At 40.0% G+C, this 20,458-nt stretch overlaps 1 protein-coding gene across 1 annotated transcript in view; it reads right to left on the reverse strand.

Moving 5' to 3' along the window:
• LOC114662509 (ribose-phosphate pyrophosphokinase 2-like) overlaps positions 1–20,458 on the reverse strand; it is a 48,119-nt gene extending 27,661 nt beyond the window's left edge. Inside the window, exons 1-3 of the mRNA XM_028816008.2 lie at positions 20,293–20,458; positions 15,490–15,952; positions 11,524–11,707 (exon numbers count right to left, since the gene is read on the reverse strand). Of these exons, the coding sequence (XP_028671841.1) occupies positions 11,524–11,707; positions 15,490–15,611 (306 nt within the window). The 5' untranslated portion in view covers positions 15,612–15,952; positions 20,293–20,458. The remainder of the gene's footprint in view (positions 1–11,523; positions 11,708–15,489; positions 15,953–20,292) is intronic.

Raw genomic sequence — 20,458 nt, forward strand, 5'->3', positions numbered from 1 at the left:
TCACCACATCAGTGCAGGTTGATTTCTGCTCTATTATCAACTGTGGGACTGGTCGACAAGCCCAGTGGACCTGGTCTGACAAATACGTGTGTATGACTGTTACGAAGTATTATTGGGGAAGTAACTGTGACACCTGGCAATGGGTTTTTGCTAACACTGGAACTGAGGACTGGGGTTCTCAACCTTTTGAGGCCCAAAAATACGGTTTGAAAAATCGATTTTCTATCATAAAAGGACATGCTTCTCATAAATGTGTTGACAACCATTGTAACCCCTTGATCATCATTTTGAAGAACTCCTCTTTACATGACTCAGGAACCTATATATTAGGGGCATATGTATCTGGAACAGACCCTTTAGGGAGATTTCTAATTAAGATTGACAATCCTGTTACTAACACCTCATTCTCCTGCACACACACCTGTCTCCCCAACTTCTGGTTCAGACTTTTCTTCTGTTAAGATTATGAATATTTCCACCCTCTCATCCACTTTTTCAATTGAAACTGGCTATGGCGATCAGAACCGTTGGTTGCAGTGGGTATTATATTCGGCTAAGCAAGTAAATCAATCTGATTGCTACGCCTGTGCTACGGCCAGGCCACATTTGGCTACCGTCCCTTTCCCTCTTTCTAATATTTACCCTGTTGGTCTTCCTTGTCTCCTTGCCCTTTTTACCTCTCCGTCCACACCAAAAGACTCTAACTGCATTACACTTTCTCTCCTCTTTCCCCCCCCCCACTTCTCATATGACTCCCCCGATGTTCCAGTCTCATGAAGGCAATTATACCTGCTTCTCTAGTAATTATAGTTCCCCCTTCCGAGGTACTAATGTTGGTCATATCCCTTCTTCCTTCTGTTCCCAGACTTTCCAGGTTAACTCCACCTCATTTAATTCTACATTATCACTTTTCCTGTTGACACAGTCCACTCCGCGTGCTGATATTTGGTGGATGTGCAGTACATTAAAATTACTTGATATTCTTCCCCCTGTTTGTACTGGCACATGCGCATTAACCCAACTTGTTATGCCATTCCACCTCCTCCCTTTGAATTCTCCTCGCGTGTCGTCCAGCTCTGGCCGACGTCGTCGACCCCGCTCTGCTGACCCCGCCACATTCTCTCTTTTCGGCCCTGACGTTTACTTTGATTCCATTGGTGTCCCTCGAGAGGTCCCTGATAAATTTAAAGCGCGAGATCAAGTTGCTGCCGGATTTGAGTCTATTTTCCCCCAAATTACAATAAATAAAAATGTAGATTGGATTAATTACTTATATTACAACCAACAGCGTTTCCTGAATTTTACTAAAGAGGCTGTTGAAGGGATACATGAACAGCTTGATAGAACATCCCTTATGACTTGGCAAAATCGATTAGCATTAGATATGCTCCTTGCTGAAAAGGGGGGTGTATGTACTATGTTTGGTGATGCGTGCTGCACTTACATCCCTAATAATATGGCTCCCGATGTATCAATCACCCGTGCTTTGCCAGGTTTAACTGCCCTTTCAAATGAATTAGCTACCACTTCTGGCATTTCTAGCCCCTGGGGCTGATGGCTCAGGTCAGTTTTTATTTCACTGGCCATTGCTTTTATCATTGTTACTTGTGGCCTGCTGTGTAGTCCCCCTAATTAGATATCTTGTGTCCCAGTATTTCACTGCCTCCGTGGCCAAGGCTTATATGTTACACGAAGAATGCATGCTTCCAATTTCTTCCTCCTTTCCTTCCACTCCTTCCCCTTCTCCTACTCTTTCCCTTGTTACTCCTATGTCACCCATATTTTTGTTGGTTCAAAAAGGGGGGAATGTAGAAGAAGAATGTTCTCCTCAGCACCATGTATTTTGTGTGTTTAGTAAATTAGAATCTTTATAATAACTATTTTGTAACTTGCCAGTGAGAGACGCTTTGGCTTATGAACTAACAAAAATATGTTATTCCAGGGTTCAGGAGAAATAGTGTCCAGATGAATAAAATCTAAGCTGTTTCTTGTTTTTCCCTTTCTCAGAGTGAATGTTTCAGGGACAAGGTCACAAGGCTGCAGAACTGTACATGTAGTTTATGCAAAGGCGTCTCTCCTGTGCTTAGCTTCCAAAACACAGATAATGCTTAGCTCAACAGACATATTGTTTAACTTTACTGTTTTGATAAGGATGTTCTTTCTGTCTTATTAATCATGAGATGCTGAAGTATAAAAAACCCCTCCTGGCTTTTGATCAGGGTTCAATTGAGCTTTGCGGCAATAAGTTATACTCTTTTGAATCTCTACTTACTGTGACTCCAAATTAATAAACAGGAGAATTTAGAAACTATTATCTGTCTGCTTTTCAGTGTGCCTTTTTCGTCCACAGTTTTTGGCGCCCGAACGTGGGGCAGGAGACGGGCAGATGACTCCCTGGGCGGGTTCGTCCAAGTGGACCGATTTCCGCGGATCGAGGACCAGCTCCGGTAAAAGTTAGGACTGGCCAACCTTGGGCGTTTTCCTGCGTGGGGAATCGCTGACCTCCTCCTGACCAAAACGAAAAGCAACTGGATGGGATTTTTCCAGGCAGGCAGAAGGAGTCGCGGTGAGCAGATTCAGGGGATTCCCGTTGGTTTGACTGGTGTGCTGGAAGAAATAGAAGTATACGGGGAAAAGAAAAAAGAAAATAATAATAAAAGAGAATAAAAAAATAAAAGCATGCTGAAAGAATAGAGAATCATACCGTATCGACCTAGAAGGGTTTTAGGGATTCATAGAGAGTGACGGCACAGTGTGAATGCTAGTAAGTCATCCCTTAAGAATTCGAGTAGAAAGGACCGAGTGGCACGTTCCTATATTAAGAGGAATAGGGGTGAAAGGGGCAGTTAGAGTACGTGTAAAATTTGGAAGAGGGGAGGTTGATTTCCACTTGTCGACTGGTTGATTCCGGGGACGACAAGTGGGACGAGAAATAATCGGGGATTGAGTTGCTCTCTGTTGAAGGCCTGCCGCTTACTATGGGAAATTATAATGGCACGCCAGTCAAACAGGTCCCCCAGGGTCCTCAAAACCTAATGTTAGAAGGATTATTTTCAGAGAATCACCAGGCTCCTAGTACACCGTCGGGATTGAAAGGCGGGTCCCCTAAACAGTTAATAGAGAAGCAGACTGGGTTGGATTTTAAAAGGCATGTAAGAAGTGGAATAAGCAGAGGCGTAACAACCTGCTGGCTGCTGAAGTCAAAACACAAAAAAGACAAGGAAGAATTATTGCTAGCGTTGCAGAAAGTGAAGATAGAGACAGCGCCCAAGCCTGAAAGTAAAAGAAAGCAGACCGAAAAGAAAGACCCCCTATACCCCGTAATCTGTCCACCCCCTCCTTACCAAAACTCCCCCGCTTCCACCTCCTGCACCCTCTTCTCCAACAACACCCCTGTTAACAGACGAACCGTCTGGAGCAGGTTTTTACGATCAACAATATCATTATGACCCGTCCTCACATATTGACCCTGAGGAAGATAATTCAGATCATTCACAAGGTGCTACTGGGTTGCAATGGCAGAAATTAAAAGAGTCTCCCAGCGCACGAGCAGTCGGTGGACTGCAATTTGTGGAGCCGTTACAGCAGCTGGATAACATGTATAAAACAAATGCTGCACAGTGGACACAGGTGCTCCGTCGACAGCTGAGCACCACATGGGCAACTGTAAATCACGGTGATCATAACGGTGTCCCTTGGCGTTGGAATGAAGGTCCTTTCCTCGCCCAGTGAGAGCCTTTGAAAGGAGCCCTGGCAGAAAAAATATAAAAAAGGGCACAAACTGGTCACTAATTTCAGCTGGCTCACCGATTGCAAGATCTGATGGCTAATCACTCTGGGCTAGACAATACAAACGATAGAACTCATGCTGCAGTGCGTCCTTTCATCTCGGGACTGAGAAGTGACATTCAAAGCAAAGTCTGCACGTCCTCAAAAAGGCTGGAAGACCGCAACGTTCGAGGAAGACAAGCGTCATGCAGAGCATGCTGACAGTCAGACTAAATTAAAAGAGTCAGACACACAGACCAAACTTTTGGCTGCACAAATAAATTATTATACTGGAAGAACTGACCTGGCTAGGGGGAGAGGACGCGGAAAATTCTTTGGAGGTCGAGGGCGAGGGCACGGAAGAGGACGTGGGTTCCATTTATCAAGACCTAATAATCCTTTTGCTCAGATGCCTAACCCTTCGGAGCAGACGCCAGCGTCATATGCCTGCCGCTGCTGCGGTGAACTTGAACATTTTAGACGCAACTGCCCACACAAGCGCCTCCGTCACCCCCTCTCCCTGAGCCTAATGACATTCCTTGGTCCTAAGAATTATCAGGGACCCCAGCCACTTTTTCCAGTTTCCTTTGCTTACTCGTCATGCTGAAACTGATCTTTTATTGACTTTAATGGCAAAGAAACTGCCTTTGAAATGGGAACAGGAGCCACGCACTGAAGGAGTTTCCTGTGCAATTACAGCTCAGCATTAACAGTTTCATTATTGACTCGTTGCTTTCTGTTAAATCATTTGTGCCCTGTGAAACTGCTGGGATGGGATCTTATGACTTAAATTGTCAGTCTCAATTTTCTTTAACTGAACAAGGATTTTTGCTGCTCCATTCCTAAGCTCCTGTGCCACACTTCACACCCCAAGCCCTCTTTTACAGCCTGGACCCTGAACATCTCCCTGCACACCTTCCTCTTGAAAGCCCTTCATTCTTTCCCCTCATGCCTATTTTCCTCACTTACAAGTCCCGGACACCCTGCCTTATACTGCCCAGTATTTTCCCTACTGAAGTGGACACACCTTGGTTAGAATCTTTTCTTTCCTCCAGCACATGCCCTGAAACTTTGCACATTCCATGTATTTTTGTTGTCTACTAAAGCAGTTGCTTCAGTGCACCTCACATATTCACAAAGCGTTTTCTGTTTAGGAGATTCGGTTCCCCATGTTTCCTTAGCACTGTGGTCCCAAGGGAAAAATTGATTATGGAAGGATAGCACACTGAGCCACTGGTGATTTTCTCAAAATCTTCCTTCCACCCGTACCGTGTCCAGGATCCTCTGTCTCCAGAGGCAGAGGCTGGCATCGCCGCCGTACATTCTGATCTCGTGAGGCGAGGAGCAATTATTCCAATTACATACTCTCCAGTCAACTCCCCCATTTTTTTTCCTGTAAAAAAGGCTGATGGGTCCTATGACAAGTTAACTCTGCGTTTTTTTTTCCTAGAACACCTATTGTTCCTAATCCTTCCACTATTCTTTCCACGATGCCCCCGTCCGACCGGTACTTCTCTGTTCTTGACCTTGCTAACGCTTTCTTTTCCATTTCCCGTGCACCCTGATTCTCAATTCTGGGTTGCTTTTACCTTTCAAAACCGCCGATGGACCTGGACCGTCATGCCTCAGGGATATACTGAAGCCCCTTGTGTTTATGGTTTTGGCCGGAAAAAGATAATAAATTGATACAGTATATAGATAAGAAAAAAGAATAAATAAATAAATAAACAACAAGTGCACATGATACTCAGAAAATTGCTATTCTTTTTAGGTGAAAATGGCCATAAAAAAGTGTCGAAGAAAGAAAAAAAAAAACTGCAGTTACTTCAAGCTATCGTTAAATATTTAGGTCATGACTTTTCTTGCGATACAAGAGCTCTCTCTAGCGGCCGTTTAACCATCATTCAAAACCTTCCAAGACCGGTCACAAAACAACAGGTTAAGTCAGCATATTTCTCTGTGGCTGCATAGCTTTTGATGGGAATGTTTTCTTGTTGTGGAGTTGTGCTGTGTGTTTCCCGAGATGGATTATCTTTGTTTACAGTTGGCACTTGGGTCGCCACGGAAATTAGTGTTTCCTTGTTGTTGCTGACCCGGTTCCGCCTCGGACTTTTCCATGATCTGGAGGCTAGCATGTATGGCACCACGGTAAGATGAATTCCTTATTTACAAGTAGTACCAGCTTGCGAACTGAGAAGTTGTTTGCTTGTAAGTTTTTCAGGAGGAGCACAGCCTTTACAAAATCTAGCTAACACTGCCATCTGGCTGCATGCAGTGGTATAGCAGGCTGACAAGGCTCTATGTGATTAAAAAAAAAATAACTAAATAAATAAATAATAATAAAAATGCATTACTCTCACTGACTATATTCTCGTCCATTCACTGTGTTCGTGGACGAAAAAGGGGGGATTAATGAATGCAGTTTTAACGCAACCACATACAGACAAACAAAGTGCTCATGAGCCCCCTAACAGTAAAGGTACCTCACGCCGTTCATTTTATTTTAGTACAGGCTAAAACCTCACATCTCACAACTGCAAGAGCAATACACTATCAAAATGTACTCTATACTTTGTCCAATGTCACTGTTGAACGATGCTCTACCTTAAATCCAGCCACTCTTCTTCCAACTGAAGAAGACGGAGAGCCACATGACTGTCATGATGAAATAGCTAAAGTTGTAAAGCCTAGACCAGACCTACACGAAACACCGTTAGATATTGGAGAATTAATTTTTGTGGACGGATGTTCTTTGCGATTGGAAAATGGAACACCCTCGACCAGCTATGCAGTAGTGAAAGGTGGCCACCTGCTGGAAGCAAACCGAATTTCATCAAATTTAAGCGCGCAGGCAGCTGAATTGATAGCTATCACCCGAGCATGTCAGTTGTCCGAAGGGAAAATTATAACAATTTATACGGATTCCAGATATGCTTTTGGAGTCTGCCATGATCATGGAGCCTTATGGAAATTAAGAGGATTTAAGACCAGCGCTGGCAAACCGATCCAACATCAAAAACTGATTGAATCCCTCTTAATAGCTATAACTAAACCATCAAAGTTAGCGATCGTTAAATGTCAAGCTCACACAGGAAAACAAGATCCTGTCAGCAAAGGAAACGAATTAGCTGATCACTTTGCTAAACAGGCTGCATAAAATAACACACCAATCTCTTTATTCCAACAGAGAAATAACCAGGACCTTGATAATCAACTTGTTTCTTTACAGAGTGCAGCCACGGACAGAGAAAAAAGAAAATAGTCCAAAGAATGGTCCCTCTCTTATGGAGTCTGGACCCATAGGCAAACTAACAAACCTTTCCTCCCAAAGGCTTCTCTGCAGAGCAGTTCTGCAGGCGCTGTGCATTATGTCAAAAGTCTAATGTAGGAAAGGGCACCCAGGTAAGTCCAGGTAAGTCCCGCCGTTACACCTAATCCAATGGGTCCGTTTGAACACCTCCAAATGGATTTCATTGAACTAACTCCATCTAAAGCTTACCGTTATTGTCTAGTAATTGTTGATGTGTTCTCCCAATGGGTAGAATTTTTTTTTTTCCTTCTAAACACGCTGATGCTAAAACTGTAGCCAAAGCTTTAATCAAAGAAATTATTCCTAGGTGGGGCATACCACAGAAATTGCAAACTGATAATGGCACCCTAAAATCTAAATTAGCAAAAAAAAAAAATCTGTGAGCAGACAAATTTATCCTGGCCAGACACTTTCCCTCTGGCCTTAATGAGATTGAGGGCAAGAACACACCGGCAATTAGGACTGTCGCCGTTTGAAATTCTGACCGGACACCCATGCCTGTGGGCATGGTTATGCGAAATTTTAACCTGCATACTGTGGACAATGATCTTCTCTCTTGTCTTACAGGTCTCCGAGATACTCTGAAAGAAGTCCACGAGCAGGTTAACCAGGCCTGGAGGACTAGTCTTCCATCTAAAGACACGCCGATTCCCTTAGGCACTTGGATCCTCGTCCATGACACTCGGAGGAAACATTGGCATCAGCCGAGGTGGAGAGGACTGTTCCAAGTTCTTCTGTCCACACCACATGCAGTGAAAATGGAAGGATTGCCCGCCTGGATTCACTCCTCACATTGCAAGAGATGGCACCCTTGATTGCTGTGCTACTATGCTTTCTTTTCCCTTGTCTACTGCCCTGGTCACCTTGACTTTCCTGTTAGGAATCACCACATCAGTGCAGGTTGATTTCTGCTCTATTATCAACTGTGGGACTGGTCGACAAGCCCAGTGGACCTGGTCTGACAAATACGTGTGTATGACTGTTACGAAGTATTATTGGGGAAGTAACTGTGACACCTGGCAATGGGTTTTTGCTAACACTGGAACTGAGGACTGGGGTTCTCAACCTTTTGAGGCCCAAAAATACGGTTTGAAAAATCGATTTTCTATCATAAAAGGACATGCTTCTCATAAATGTGTTGACAACCATTGTAACCCCTTGATCATCATTTTGAAGAACTCCTCTTTACATGACTCAGGAACCTATATATTAGGGGCATATGTATCTGGAACAGACCCTTTAGGGAGATTTCTAATTAAGATTGACAATCCTGTTACTAACACCTCATTCTCCTGCACACACACCTGTCTCCCCAACTTCTGGTTCAGACTTTTCTTCTGTTAAGATTATGAATATTTCCACCCTCTCATCCACTTTTTCAATTGAAACTGGCTATGGCGATCAGAACCGTTGGTTGCAGTGGGTATTATATTCGGCTAAGCAAGTAAATCAATCTGATTGCTACGCCTGTGCTACGGCCAGGCCACATTTGGCTACCGTCCCTTTCCCTCTTTCTAATATTTACCCTGTTGGTCTTCCTTGTCTCCTTGCCCTTTTTACCTCTCCGTCCACACCAAAAGACTCTAACTGCATTACACTTTCTCTCCTCTTCCCCCCCCCCCCACTTCTCATATGACTCCCCCGATGTTCCAGTCTCATGAAGGCAATTATACCTGCTTCTCTAGTAATTATAGTTCCCCCTTCCGAGGTACTAATGTTGGTCATATCCCTTCTTCCTTCTGTTCCCAGACTTTCCAGGTTAACTCCACCTCATTTAATTCTACATTATCACTTTTCCTGTTGACACAGTCCACTCCGCGTGCTGATATTTGGTGGATGTGCAGTACATTAAAATTACTTGATATTCTTCCCCCTGTTTGTACTGGCACATGCGCATTAACCCAACTTGTTATGCCATTCCACCTCCTCCCTTTGAATTCTCCTCGCGTGTCGTCCAGCTCTGGCCGACGTCGTCGACCCCGCTCTGCTGACCCCGCCACATTCTCTCTTTTCGGCCCTGACGTTTACTTTGATTCCATTGGTGTCCCTCGAGAGGTCCCTGATAAATTTAAAGCGCGAGATCAAGTTGCTGCCGGATTTGAGTCTATTTTCCCCCAAATTACAATAAATAAAAATGTAGATTGGATTAATTACTTATATTACAACCAACAGCGTTTCCTGAATTTTACTAAAGAGGCTGTTGAAGGGATACATGAACAGCTTGATAGAACATCCCTTATGACTTGGCAAAATCGATTAGCATTAGATATGCTCCTTGCTGAAAAGGGGGGTGTATGTACTATGTTTGGTGATGCGTGCTGCACTTACATCCCTAATAATATGGCTCCCGATGTATCAATCACCCGTGCTTTGCCAGGTTTAACTGCCCTTTCAAATGAATTAGCTACCACTTCTGGCATTTCTAGCCCCTGGGGCTGATGGCTCAGGTCAGTTTTTATTTCACTGGCCATTGCTTTTATCATTGTTACTTGTGGCCTGCTGTGTAGTCCCCCTAATTAGATATCTTGTGTCCCAGTATTTCACTGCCTCCGTGGCCAAGGCTTATATGTTACACGAAGAATGCATGCTTCCAATTTCTTCCTCCTTTCCTTCCACTCCTTCCCCTTCTCCTACTCTTTCCCTTGTTACTCCTATGTCACCCATATTTTTGTTGGTTCAAAAAGGGGGGAATGTAGAAGAAGAATGTTCTCCTCAGCACCATGTATTTTGTGTGTTTAGTAAATTAGAATCTTTATAATAACTATTTTGTAACTTGCCAGTGAGAGACGCTTTGGCTTATGAACTAACAAAAATATGTTATTCCAGGGTTCAGGAGAAATAGTGTCCAGATGAATAAAATCTAAGCTGTTTCTTGTTTTTTCCCTTTCTCAGAGTGAATGTTTCAGGGACAAGGTCACAAGGCTGCAGAACTGTGCATGTAGTTTATGCAAAGGCGTCTCTCCTGTGCTTAGCTTCCAAAACACAGATAATGCTTAGCTCAACAGACATATTGTTTAACTTTACTGTTTTGATAAGGATGTTCTTTCTGTCTTATTAATCATGAGATGCTGAAGTATAAAAAACCCCTCCTGGCTTTTGATCAGGGTTCAATTGAGCTTTGCGGCAATAAGTTATACTCTTTTGAATCTCTACTTACTGTGACTCCAAATTAATAAACAGGAGAATTTAGAAACTATTATCTGTCTGCTTTTCAGTGTGCCTTTTTCGTCCACAAAGACTATTGTTGATATTAATGTGACAGCATTTTACAGTCTTCCACATCCAGCACTTTGTATAAACAAAAGTAGGACTTTCTGCTTGTAGACTAACCTTCACACCACGACTTTATTGAATCCACTTCTGACAACCTGTGCATAGAACTGAATTTTTACCATTGCCTTTACCACACACTCTATACATCCATACACCCACCTCTTCCACGCCTCTCACCCCTCCAATTTTAACCTGGCCGTGTAGAATAACATCTTAATGAAGTATTGTAGACAATACAGATCATATTAATATGGTGTGTAGGACTCTTCATGCAGCAGACTCCAGATGTGATGGTTGAGTTTAATTGAGCGCTTTTCACAGTCATGTTGTGACATCTTCTTTATTTCATTGCCAGTGAGTGCATGTCATTCATTTTGATCAGGGGTGGGCAAAGTCAGTCCTGGAGGGCCACAGTGGATGCAGATTTTTGATCCAAACCAGTTGCTTAATTACAGAACAATCCTTGCCAAAAATTAAATTTCATTGCATGTTAGTGCTTCAACTCTGCCATGTCAGGTCGTTCTCATATCCTAGATTTTTTTTTTCCTTTCTGAGGATACCATCCAAATGATATGAAGCCCAAAATGGAGGAGTAATTCTCAGTCCGTCACTTTTTTCTCTTCACTTTCCTTCCAAGTATTTAATTAAACCAAATGGTGCACACAGGTGTCAATGGAAACACACTGAATGGAGAAATGCTGTTTTGTTTTGTCATTTGTACCTTATCGTTTATAAGGAGCCATTAAAAACCGAGAACATTATTATTTATATATAATTCAGGACAATTGGCTGACACATCTACTGACGCTTTTATGGTGTTTGGAAGCTTATTCCAACACCTATGGAAATAAGGATAAGATTCAAAATTAATTTCTTGGTAAAAACATTACAGAATTTTATCTTATCTGCTGTAACATATGTGTACAATGTAACTAATTCTCCAGCTAATTCTGAAAGAGAAATGTTTGGTCTTTATTTTGAGGTACTGTATGGAACATGAATATTGAGTGAAGGATCATGAAGTTATAGCCAGTTAAATCAAAGTAGCAGAAAACACCCAAAAGAAACATGCAGAAAAACACTTTTGTTTGCACTCAAATCCAAAAGTCCTGACTAAGTACACAACATGATGTTTTTAACAAAGTCCCAAAATGATCACCTTCTCTCCCTACCTTGTCCTTCTTATCCTGCCGGGCATATGGAAAACAAGGAATGACTGCTGTTACACGGGAAGCAGAAGCAATCTTACAGGCACTTATCATGATCAACAGCTCCATCAAGTTATCATTAATCTCTCCGCAGCCACTCTGAATAATATAAACGTCTTCACCACGAACACTTTCACCAATTTCAACGCTAGAAAAGTGAACAGAAACGCTTCAGTATTTAACATTGAAACACTGGTTCCTGATTGCCATGCTTTTAAAAATTCTGCTGCACAATCTAAAAATCAGCCTTTTGGCAACCAATTATCAGTGCAAAGAATAACCCAGAATGCCTCAGAGGTGCTTCTTTGTTGTGGAAATATCCCAAACCAAGTATAAGAGTCACAAAAATATTACATTAAGAGCCATCATTCTTTAGGGATGCTTCTCTGGAACAGGAGCTGAAAAATCATAAGAGAAAAAAGAAAAATGTAGGGCTATGTGCTGAAAAATCCTGGAGGAATACTTGCTAAAATCCACAAGAATATCGGAACTTAGAAGACAATCCATCTTCCAAATAGGTAATGACCCAAAACTACACTGAAGAGTCATGTCATTTTCTAACATGCTTAATCCAGACCAGGGTTGTGAGGGAGGCTGGAGCCTATCCCAGCTAGCATGGGGTAGAAGGCCATCGCAGGGTAAACACACAAACACACACACAGCAAACAAACACACACTAGGACTAATTTAGCATTGCCAAGCTAACCTAACCTGCATGTCTTTGGAGCACCTGGAGGAAACCCACACAAAAACAGAAAGAAACTCCACACAGACTCCATAAAGGAAAGACCTGGGGCATGAACCACTGTACCACACTGAGGAGTGTTAAACCAAAAAAGTTAAAAACTCAGTCAAAATCCAAACCTCAGCCCAACAGGGCATCTGTACAATGATTTCCTGGGTTTCCCCCCACAGTCCAAAGGCATGTAGGTTAGATGGATAGGTAATGCTAAATTGGCACCTGGATGTGTGTTGACATGTTCACCCTGCAATGGACTGGTGATCTGTCCTTGTGGTTTTTCTGCTTTGTGCCCAATGATCGATAAGGTAGGCTGCAGCTGCTCCATGTCCTTGCTCTGGTTAAGCCTCATAGGAACCTAAATAGATGGAAGGACTTCTTTATTGGTAAGATTAAAATCCAGATTTATTTAAATGGGTGTATGAAAATTCTCTTATATACAGTGGATATAAAAAGACAACACAAAATCTTCCAAGACTGCAAGATAAATCCCGTCAGAACATATTCCACCTTTATTGCAAAATTACAATCTAAAAAATAAGGTGAAAACAAATCAGAAACTGTTTAGTGAAAAAAGGAAAAAAAAAATCATACAAACACCTGATTGCATTAGTGTGCACACCCTAGTTCAGAGTTCAGAAACAACCAATCACAACAAGTCTTATCTCAAATAGTAGTTAGTATACACCTCAGATAAAGTTTGGCTGTTGCAGTAGGATTATTCTGATATCCTCTTGGTTGCAACATACAATATTAAAAAAGCCATGTTCTGCAAAAGGTTTTAAAACATGAACGGGATGTCACCATTGAAAGGTATCAATCAGGACAGGGGTACAAAGAAGTATTCAAAAGCATTAAAAAACCACATGGAGCATGGTGAAGACAGTCATCAACAAGTGGAGAAAATATGGCTCAACAGTGACTCTACCAAAATCTGGATGTCCATCCAAGATTGATGAGAAGACAAAAGAGAAAACTGGTCAGGGATACCACCAAGAGGCCTACAGCAACATTAAAGGAGCTTCAGGATTTCATGACAAGTACCGGTTGTTCCCTACATGTGACAACAATCATTCAAATTCTTCACATGTCTGGGTTGTGGGATAGAGTAGCAAGATGAAAACCTTTTCTCTGCAAAAATTATACACAGTCTTCCACAACCATATGGAAAAATATAATATGGTCAGATAAGACCAAATTTGAACTATTTGGCCATAATTCCAAAAGGTATGTCTGGTGCAAAAATAACACAGCACATCATCAAAAGAACACCATACCCACAGTGAAGCACGCTGGTGGCAAAGTCACGCTTTGGGGTGGATGGAATCACGAATAGCTCCAAGTATCAGTCTATTTTGGCATGACAACAACCCAAAGCATACAACAAAATCAACAAAGCAGTGGCTTCAACAAATACTTTTTATATCCACTGTAAGAAATGGCTGAGTATTTTTCTTTTAGCAGGCAAACTTCCATTTATGTTGAAAAAAAATTCAAACAGAAGCCCAGCTTACTTATAAATAAAATAGCCACCGTTACATCCGACTCAGAATTATGCACACACTTTGCCTTGAAATTACATGGTATCTTGGTAACAGTTGCTCCAATCAGGGAAGGCAGTGATGTCATCAATAAGTGACACCCAGTGTGGCACAGTGCTGCATAGGATGGTGAGGGCTGAGTAGACAGGTCAGCTGATGTCATCAGGAAGTGCTCTGCTCACAGTGTTCAGAAGCAGTCTCTGCTCAGCCAAAGCCAGGCGTCCTCCTTTAGGTAAAGTTGGAAAGAAACTGCTTCTGAGGGCCATTGTAATGCAGACATAATGGGTTCACAGCTGGCCTCCATTTATTACCACAGTACAAACCTAAAATGGCCTTTAATCTTATCATACAGTTAAGCAGTTATAAACAATTTTCTGCTGGTTACAAACATTCAAATGCAAATTGGTTCAGTTATTTCAATGAAAACACAGGATGTGATGCTGCCAAAGTGAAATTAAATGATCCGATCATGATTTAAATTGGAAAATTCCCTTTTTTAAGATATTGACTCGTAGTACCAATTACCAGTGCCAGTGTTAATATGCCAAAGTATTTTATTATTTGCTTCAATAATTTCCAAAATGCTCAATTTTTGATCCAACCTATCATATGCTAAACATCACATTGATTTACAGTTATTTAAATCTCAGTAGGCACATGCCTGAAAATATCATACATTAAAGCCATGGAAGGGTAAAAAAACTTTCTCTCTAAACTTGAAATTCAGAATTTCTTACTATTTGACAATATATACAGTGAGATCAAAAATTGCCTTATTTATGATGACTGTAATTGCCACAGGTCATCGCTTCAACATTTTGGCACTTCCAGATTATGTTGAGCTTATTATTAAGTTTGCAAATTTTATTGATTTATTGCTTTAGTTTAGGTACTGCAAAATGCATCTGTTGCTTATTTACTATTATATAACAAGATCTTAATAAATACTTCTTTTGGTCTTCATAAAACATGTAAAACATCAGTAGATGGGATATTCATCTCTGTGTAGTGTGCCATATTGACATGATTCACAGGCCTTATATTTAAAATGGAACATCAAAGAGAAACATGTCTCAGCTAAGCCACCTCAGACCACTCCAAAGTGACATTTTGTTAGTAGGTCACATTGCAGAGATGAATAAACACTTTATTGGTGCTCTGTAAGTGTTATCAAGACCCAAAGTCTTGTTACATAATAATAAATGAGTAATAGATGCAGGACCTGAATTAAAGTGTTCCCAATTTATTTTTATGGATGTCTGCCCTTATTCTTCGATCATTTGCTGACAACCTCTGCCCAGAGCACTGCCCCTTAGTTCATTGCTGTAACAGGATGGTCCCTCTGAATAGGTTTCCTCCAGCCTGGTTCCTGACTCAAAGAGGTCCTAGTTAAAGACATGATTTTTTTCCTTAATATATATTTCCAATTTAATTTCTACCACATTAACCATAAAATATATAAATAATATTAAGCAAAATGACACCTTTTGTTGGCTAACTAGAAAGATTACAATGTGCACGCTTTCGAGGCAACTCAGGCCCCTTCTTCAGCCAAGATGTAATCAAATATAAATAATAAATAATATTATATGTTATAAATATAATAAATAAATATAATAATATTGAAAACATTATTCTGCTCAGACTCACCATGTTTCTTTGTTGCTAAATTTTTTCGTCACTACCTTTCCAAGTTCTAGTCCCAGATGTTCAGCTACTTTCTGCGAGAGATCCTGGTGTGAGCTGCCGCTAAAAACTTTAATGTTTGACATTTTTCAGAAAGGAATACCACCAACACCAAGGGGATAGCCTGTGGTTTTGCAACCTAACACAAAAATTAAATTACTGTACAATTCATAACAAACAGAAGATTTGATCTATATGATGGCTGCATCAGACATGTGATAGCTGACTTTCCCTTTAAAACAAATCATTGCCATCATAAACAAGATTTGCCATCATAAACAAGAAGAGTGCAACCTTTTTCTTTTACCACTACCACCTTGACTTTATACTGCCTTCTTGTCTTCCATTGTTCACATCACTCAGAACATGGAGGTGCTCCTCTTAGTTAAAGGTGCTTCTTGTCATTCCTGCTTCATGACCTCAGACTCTGAAACACATTACACGCATACATAACTTCTATCCACATTAAATTTTTGAATTACAATAATACTCCAGAGTTGGAATGACATATAAAGTTCAATCAGAATACAATTGCTAGTTATATACTGTATAGTCCAGGGGTGAGCTCCACAAAAGCGTCATAAAACCAAATGCTTTATTAACTTCATCTTAAGTTTGTTCATATCAGATAGCCTTGGTGTCACAGCCACTTGTAACCCCTTACCAGCTCTGTTTGGTGTACTCCCAGAGGGGCTTAAGGTGAAGAAGGACAAATTGATTGCAATTGCTTATACCACACTACTAGCATGTAAATTTATCTTGCTTAACTGGAAGAATCCCAGTTCACCTTTTATAAGTCAGTGGGTAACTGATGTACGAAACTATTTGAAATTGCAAAAAATCAAATTCTCGCTTAGAGGATCTGTTTAAAACTTTTTTTAAATATTGCAAGATTAAATTAATAAAATTTTAGAATAAGCATTTATACTGGGGGGAAATGGATATTCTCCTTTCTTTGTTAATATTTTTTTCTAACTATTTTTGCCCGTTCTGTTGGCTCTCCTCTGTTTCCCTTGGATAGGGGTTGAATTCTGCTTTGTTGCTTTCCTTTTTTAACTTTTTGTATTTTGTTTTGCTTTCATTTTTGTTTTTCTAGTTTGACTATGAAGTCATTTGTTGCATAAGTTTCACTTGATTGTCTGCAACGTTATTTTCTTTTAATAAAATAGATTGGATGGGCCCGTACTTGATTAACTCCAGCACTGAATCACCACACCACGGTAAAAGAAAGTTATTAAAAGCATACACGGTGGGACTCACATTGACGTGGAGAATACGCTAGGAATGCTTTCTGCTGAAAACCGCTGTATTATTATAGCTGGAGTGTCCTATGCTGGCACCCACCTTCCCCATGATAAAACTGAAGATAATGAAGAGGAGACAGATGAAGAAAACCTTGAAACTGAGTTACAAGAACTTCATCAGACAGGTCTGGATGAACAAAAGAAGTTCTTGTATGCTTTCAGTTGATCTTACGTTGTGTTTTCAATTTGAAATGTTAGATCTGTTTTAATGGTCACATCAATAAACACACAGCACACTCTTTTTTGAGTTGTCATGTTCTATTCAGTTTAAACTTTAATGTGTATGTCTTATATACAGTGGAACCTCGGTTCACGACCATAATTTGTTCCAAAACTCTGGTCGTTAACCGATTTGGTCATGAACCGAAGCAATTTCCCCCATAGGATTGTATGTAAATACAATTAATCTGTTCCAGACCATACGAACTGTATGTAAATATATATTTTTTTTAATTTTTAAGCACAAATATAGTTAATTTAATACCATAGAATGCACAGCGTAATAGTAAACTAAATGTAAAAACATTGAATAACACTGAGAAAACCTTGAACAACAGGGAAAACTAACACTGCAATAGTTCGCACTATAGTGCTAGGAACTGCTCGCTAAAAACACATTTTTTTCATTGAGTTTTAAGCACAGGGAAAAAAATTAACATGTGAAACATTCGTAATTTAATAAACCACTAAGAAAAGTAACATTGCAACAATGCAGGCTATGAACCGATCACTGTAAACAACTGAAAACAAAAACAAGCCTTCTCTACCTTATGCGTCCCTCCCTCTCTCTCTCTCTCTCTCTCTCTCTTGCGAGCCTGGAGTGCCTGTGTGTGTGTGTGTCTCCCTAGCGTGCTCCTGTGAGTGTGCGCGTCTGTCTCTCTCTGGCGCTGCCTGTGTGTGTGCACGGCTCTCTCTCTCTCTCTGCCTGTGTGTGTGCGTGTGGCTCTCTCTCTCTCTCACTGCCTGTGTGTGTGTGCGCGGCTCTCTCTCTTGCGCTGCCTGTGTGTGTGCTGCCTGTGTGTGTGTCTCGCGCTCTCGCTCTCTCTCTTGCTCGCTGCACAGGAAATGCACAGGGAGAGACTGAACATGTACAAACCGAAAGGGAACCTGGCTTGTTCGTATACCGAGTGTGTGGTCGTGAACCAAGGCAAAATTTTGGCGAACTTTTTGGTCGTAAACCGATTTGTATGTGTACCGAGACGTTCGTGAACCGAGGTTCCACTGTAGATGCTTTTCTGATACTAACCCTAAGCCTAACCCTACCCCTAACCCTAATTCCCTAATTTCGTTTCATATAACTTTCTTTGTGTCATCTTGTAAAGTACTTTGAGCTACATTGTTTGTATTAAAATGTGCTACATGCAGTAAATAAATATTGTTTTCAACACTTATGTTACTGTACTTTTTGAGTGTGATAGTTACAAATATATTTAGCTTGCAATGCATCATTTGCCCAATTTTTTCCTGCAATGCTTTTTTCATACTTTGGATGTAATAGTGAAAAATATATTTTGATTTTAGTACATTAATTGCTCAGTTTTCAAATGGTGATGTATTTTCTCAAGCTGATGCAGGTGAGAAGTCACCAAACAAGAAATTTTAGCTGTGTCGCTGAATATCGGATAATGAAGCCCTTCACACAAGCGATAAGCACTTTCTTTACTCAAGCCCTTCTTTATTTTGATTATTATTTATTGCAATGCTTCATATTTGGGAAACCAATTACAGTTTAATATGAACTCAATACCAGTATTTAAAACAACAAAATCCACTGCTGTTATAGTTTACTTTTTGTGGTTTTTGCAAATAAACGATCTTTGTCACTTTTTGCTCTTACAAGTGTATGCATGTACTACATGACATGACAAAAAATTATATGCAGTGATGGAAATTCTCCACAAATCGGAAATGATATGCATATTTACACTGATAGTCACCAAGTCATGAAGAATTTTCATTTTCCTGTTTCTATTTTAATGAGATCAGTCTTTAGTTACAAGTGATAAAGACACCTCATGAAATGAGACTGGTCAACATGACTTGTTTTTTTAACTTGTTTCTTGAGCCTTTTATTTATGTAACTAGAAGATAGCTGGCAACACCTCTGGCTCAGGTTCACATACTGTACTCTCCATGTGTCAGTTTGCATTTCACCCCTATTTTATCCCAGTCCCTATATATATAGTGAGCATGTTTGGAATGTAGCTGTTTCGTGATATATTAGCTTCATATTTAAGATGAGTATTAGCACATAGCCTGCAACTGCAATCATGCATTTGACTAACTTAGCAAAAGAAATGAATGATTGTGTGAAGCTGAAAGCCTGCTGTGCACCTATCTGATGGTACACAACACAAAAGAAGCCATTGCTAAGGTCATCTAGCATAGCTGTAAGTCTCCAAGATTTGATGTAGGTATTTCAACGTATCATGGGTTGTTTTTAAGTGTTATTGGCACTAAATAAACCTTTTATTAAGTTGTTATTGTTACTTGGCAGTAAGTTTTAATTAGATACAATTTAGTAGTCATTTTGCAACTTGTTACTGATACGATAATTTCAGCAGTTTTACATTAAGTACACTTAAAATTTAGCTTAAAACAGAAAAATAACACTACAGTTATGGTGCTTAAAGAAATGTATTTAAAGGGCACAATATCATATGTACAATATAAAATATTCCTTTGTGATTAGAAAATTATAGAATAATATTTTTGCCTAATTCAGGATTAATTTCTGCCTTGTGCCCAGTGTTGTCCAGGATAAGTCCCAGCAACCCTGAAATGGATTAAATGTCTTCAGTAAGATCCACTAAACTGAAGAGAAGGCAGCTTTACAGCTGATAGGTTCCAACGGAATCTTCAGGTATCTTTGTGATTTTAAAAATGTACAATGAATGTGGAGTCCTTGTCACTACCTAAAATAGATTTTTTTCGTACTTTTTTCAAATTACAGTAATCAGTGTACAAATATTGTGTCTACGAAGAAGACGGATTGTAATGTTATTTTTAAAGGGATGCAGAATCCAATACACTATGTTCCTGTCCAGTGCAAATCAGTGTGAACAGCAGCTTAGCTTAAGAGAAACGCACGTTCCATGTTTTCCCCATTTGTATGTGGCATATTGTATTTCACAAAAAAACTTAAAAAAGGAAAAGAATTCATACAGCTAAATCATTATTATTATTATTATTATTATTATTATATAAGCAATTGTATTGGTAAAAAGTCTATTTGAGTTTACACATAATCTTTACAGAAAATATATTACAAAGTTTCTATTTAAGTCATTACTCTGACAAACAGTAAATCTTATCATCTTTTCTATCAAACGTCATTGGCATGGCAAGAAATATGGGTGAGCAATCAAGCAACTATAACATAAAACTAATATTTATTATTTTTAAAAAATAGCAACTCTTATTTCTCTTTGATTGGCATAAAGTAAAATTACAATTAATGCACCTCTTTTTCTGCCTCCCTTCCTTCTGATCTGGTCTTGGATCAGGACAAAGCTGCTAGTGAATGTTCTTGGGTTTAATGGACTGATCCAATGATACTGAGAGTAAACCCAATTTTTAAATAAAGAATTCAGAAATTTTAATGGCACATTGCACTGAAGCATTAATAA

Source organism: Erpetoichthys calabaricus, chromosome 12 (genome assembly GCF_900747795.2).
Source record: "Erpetoichthys calabaricus chromosome 12, fErpCal1.3, whole genome shotgun sequence".
NCBI lineage: Eukaryota > Metazoa > Chordata > Cladistia > Polypteriformes > Polypteridae > Erpetoichthys > Erpetoichthys calabaricus.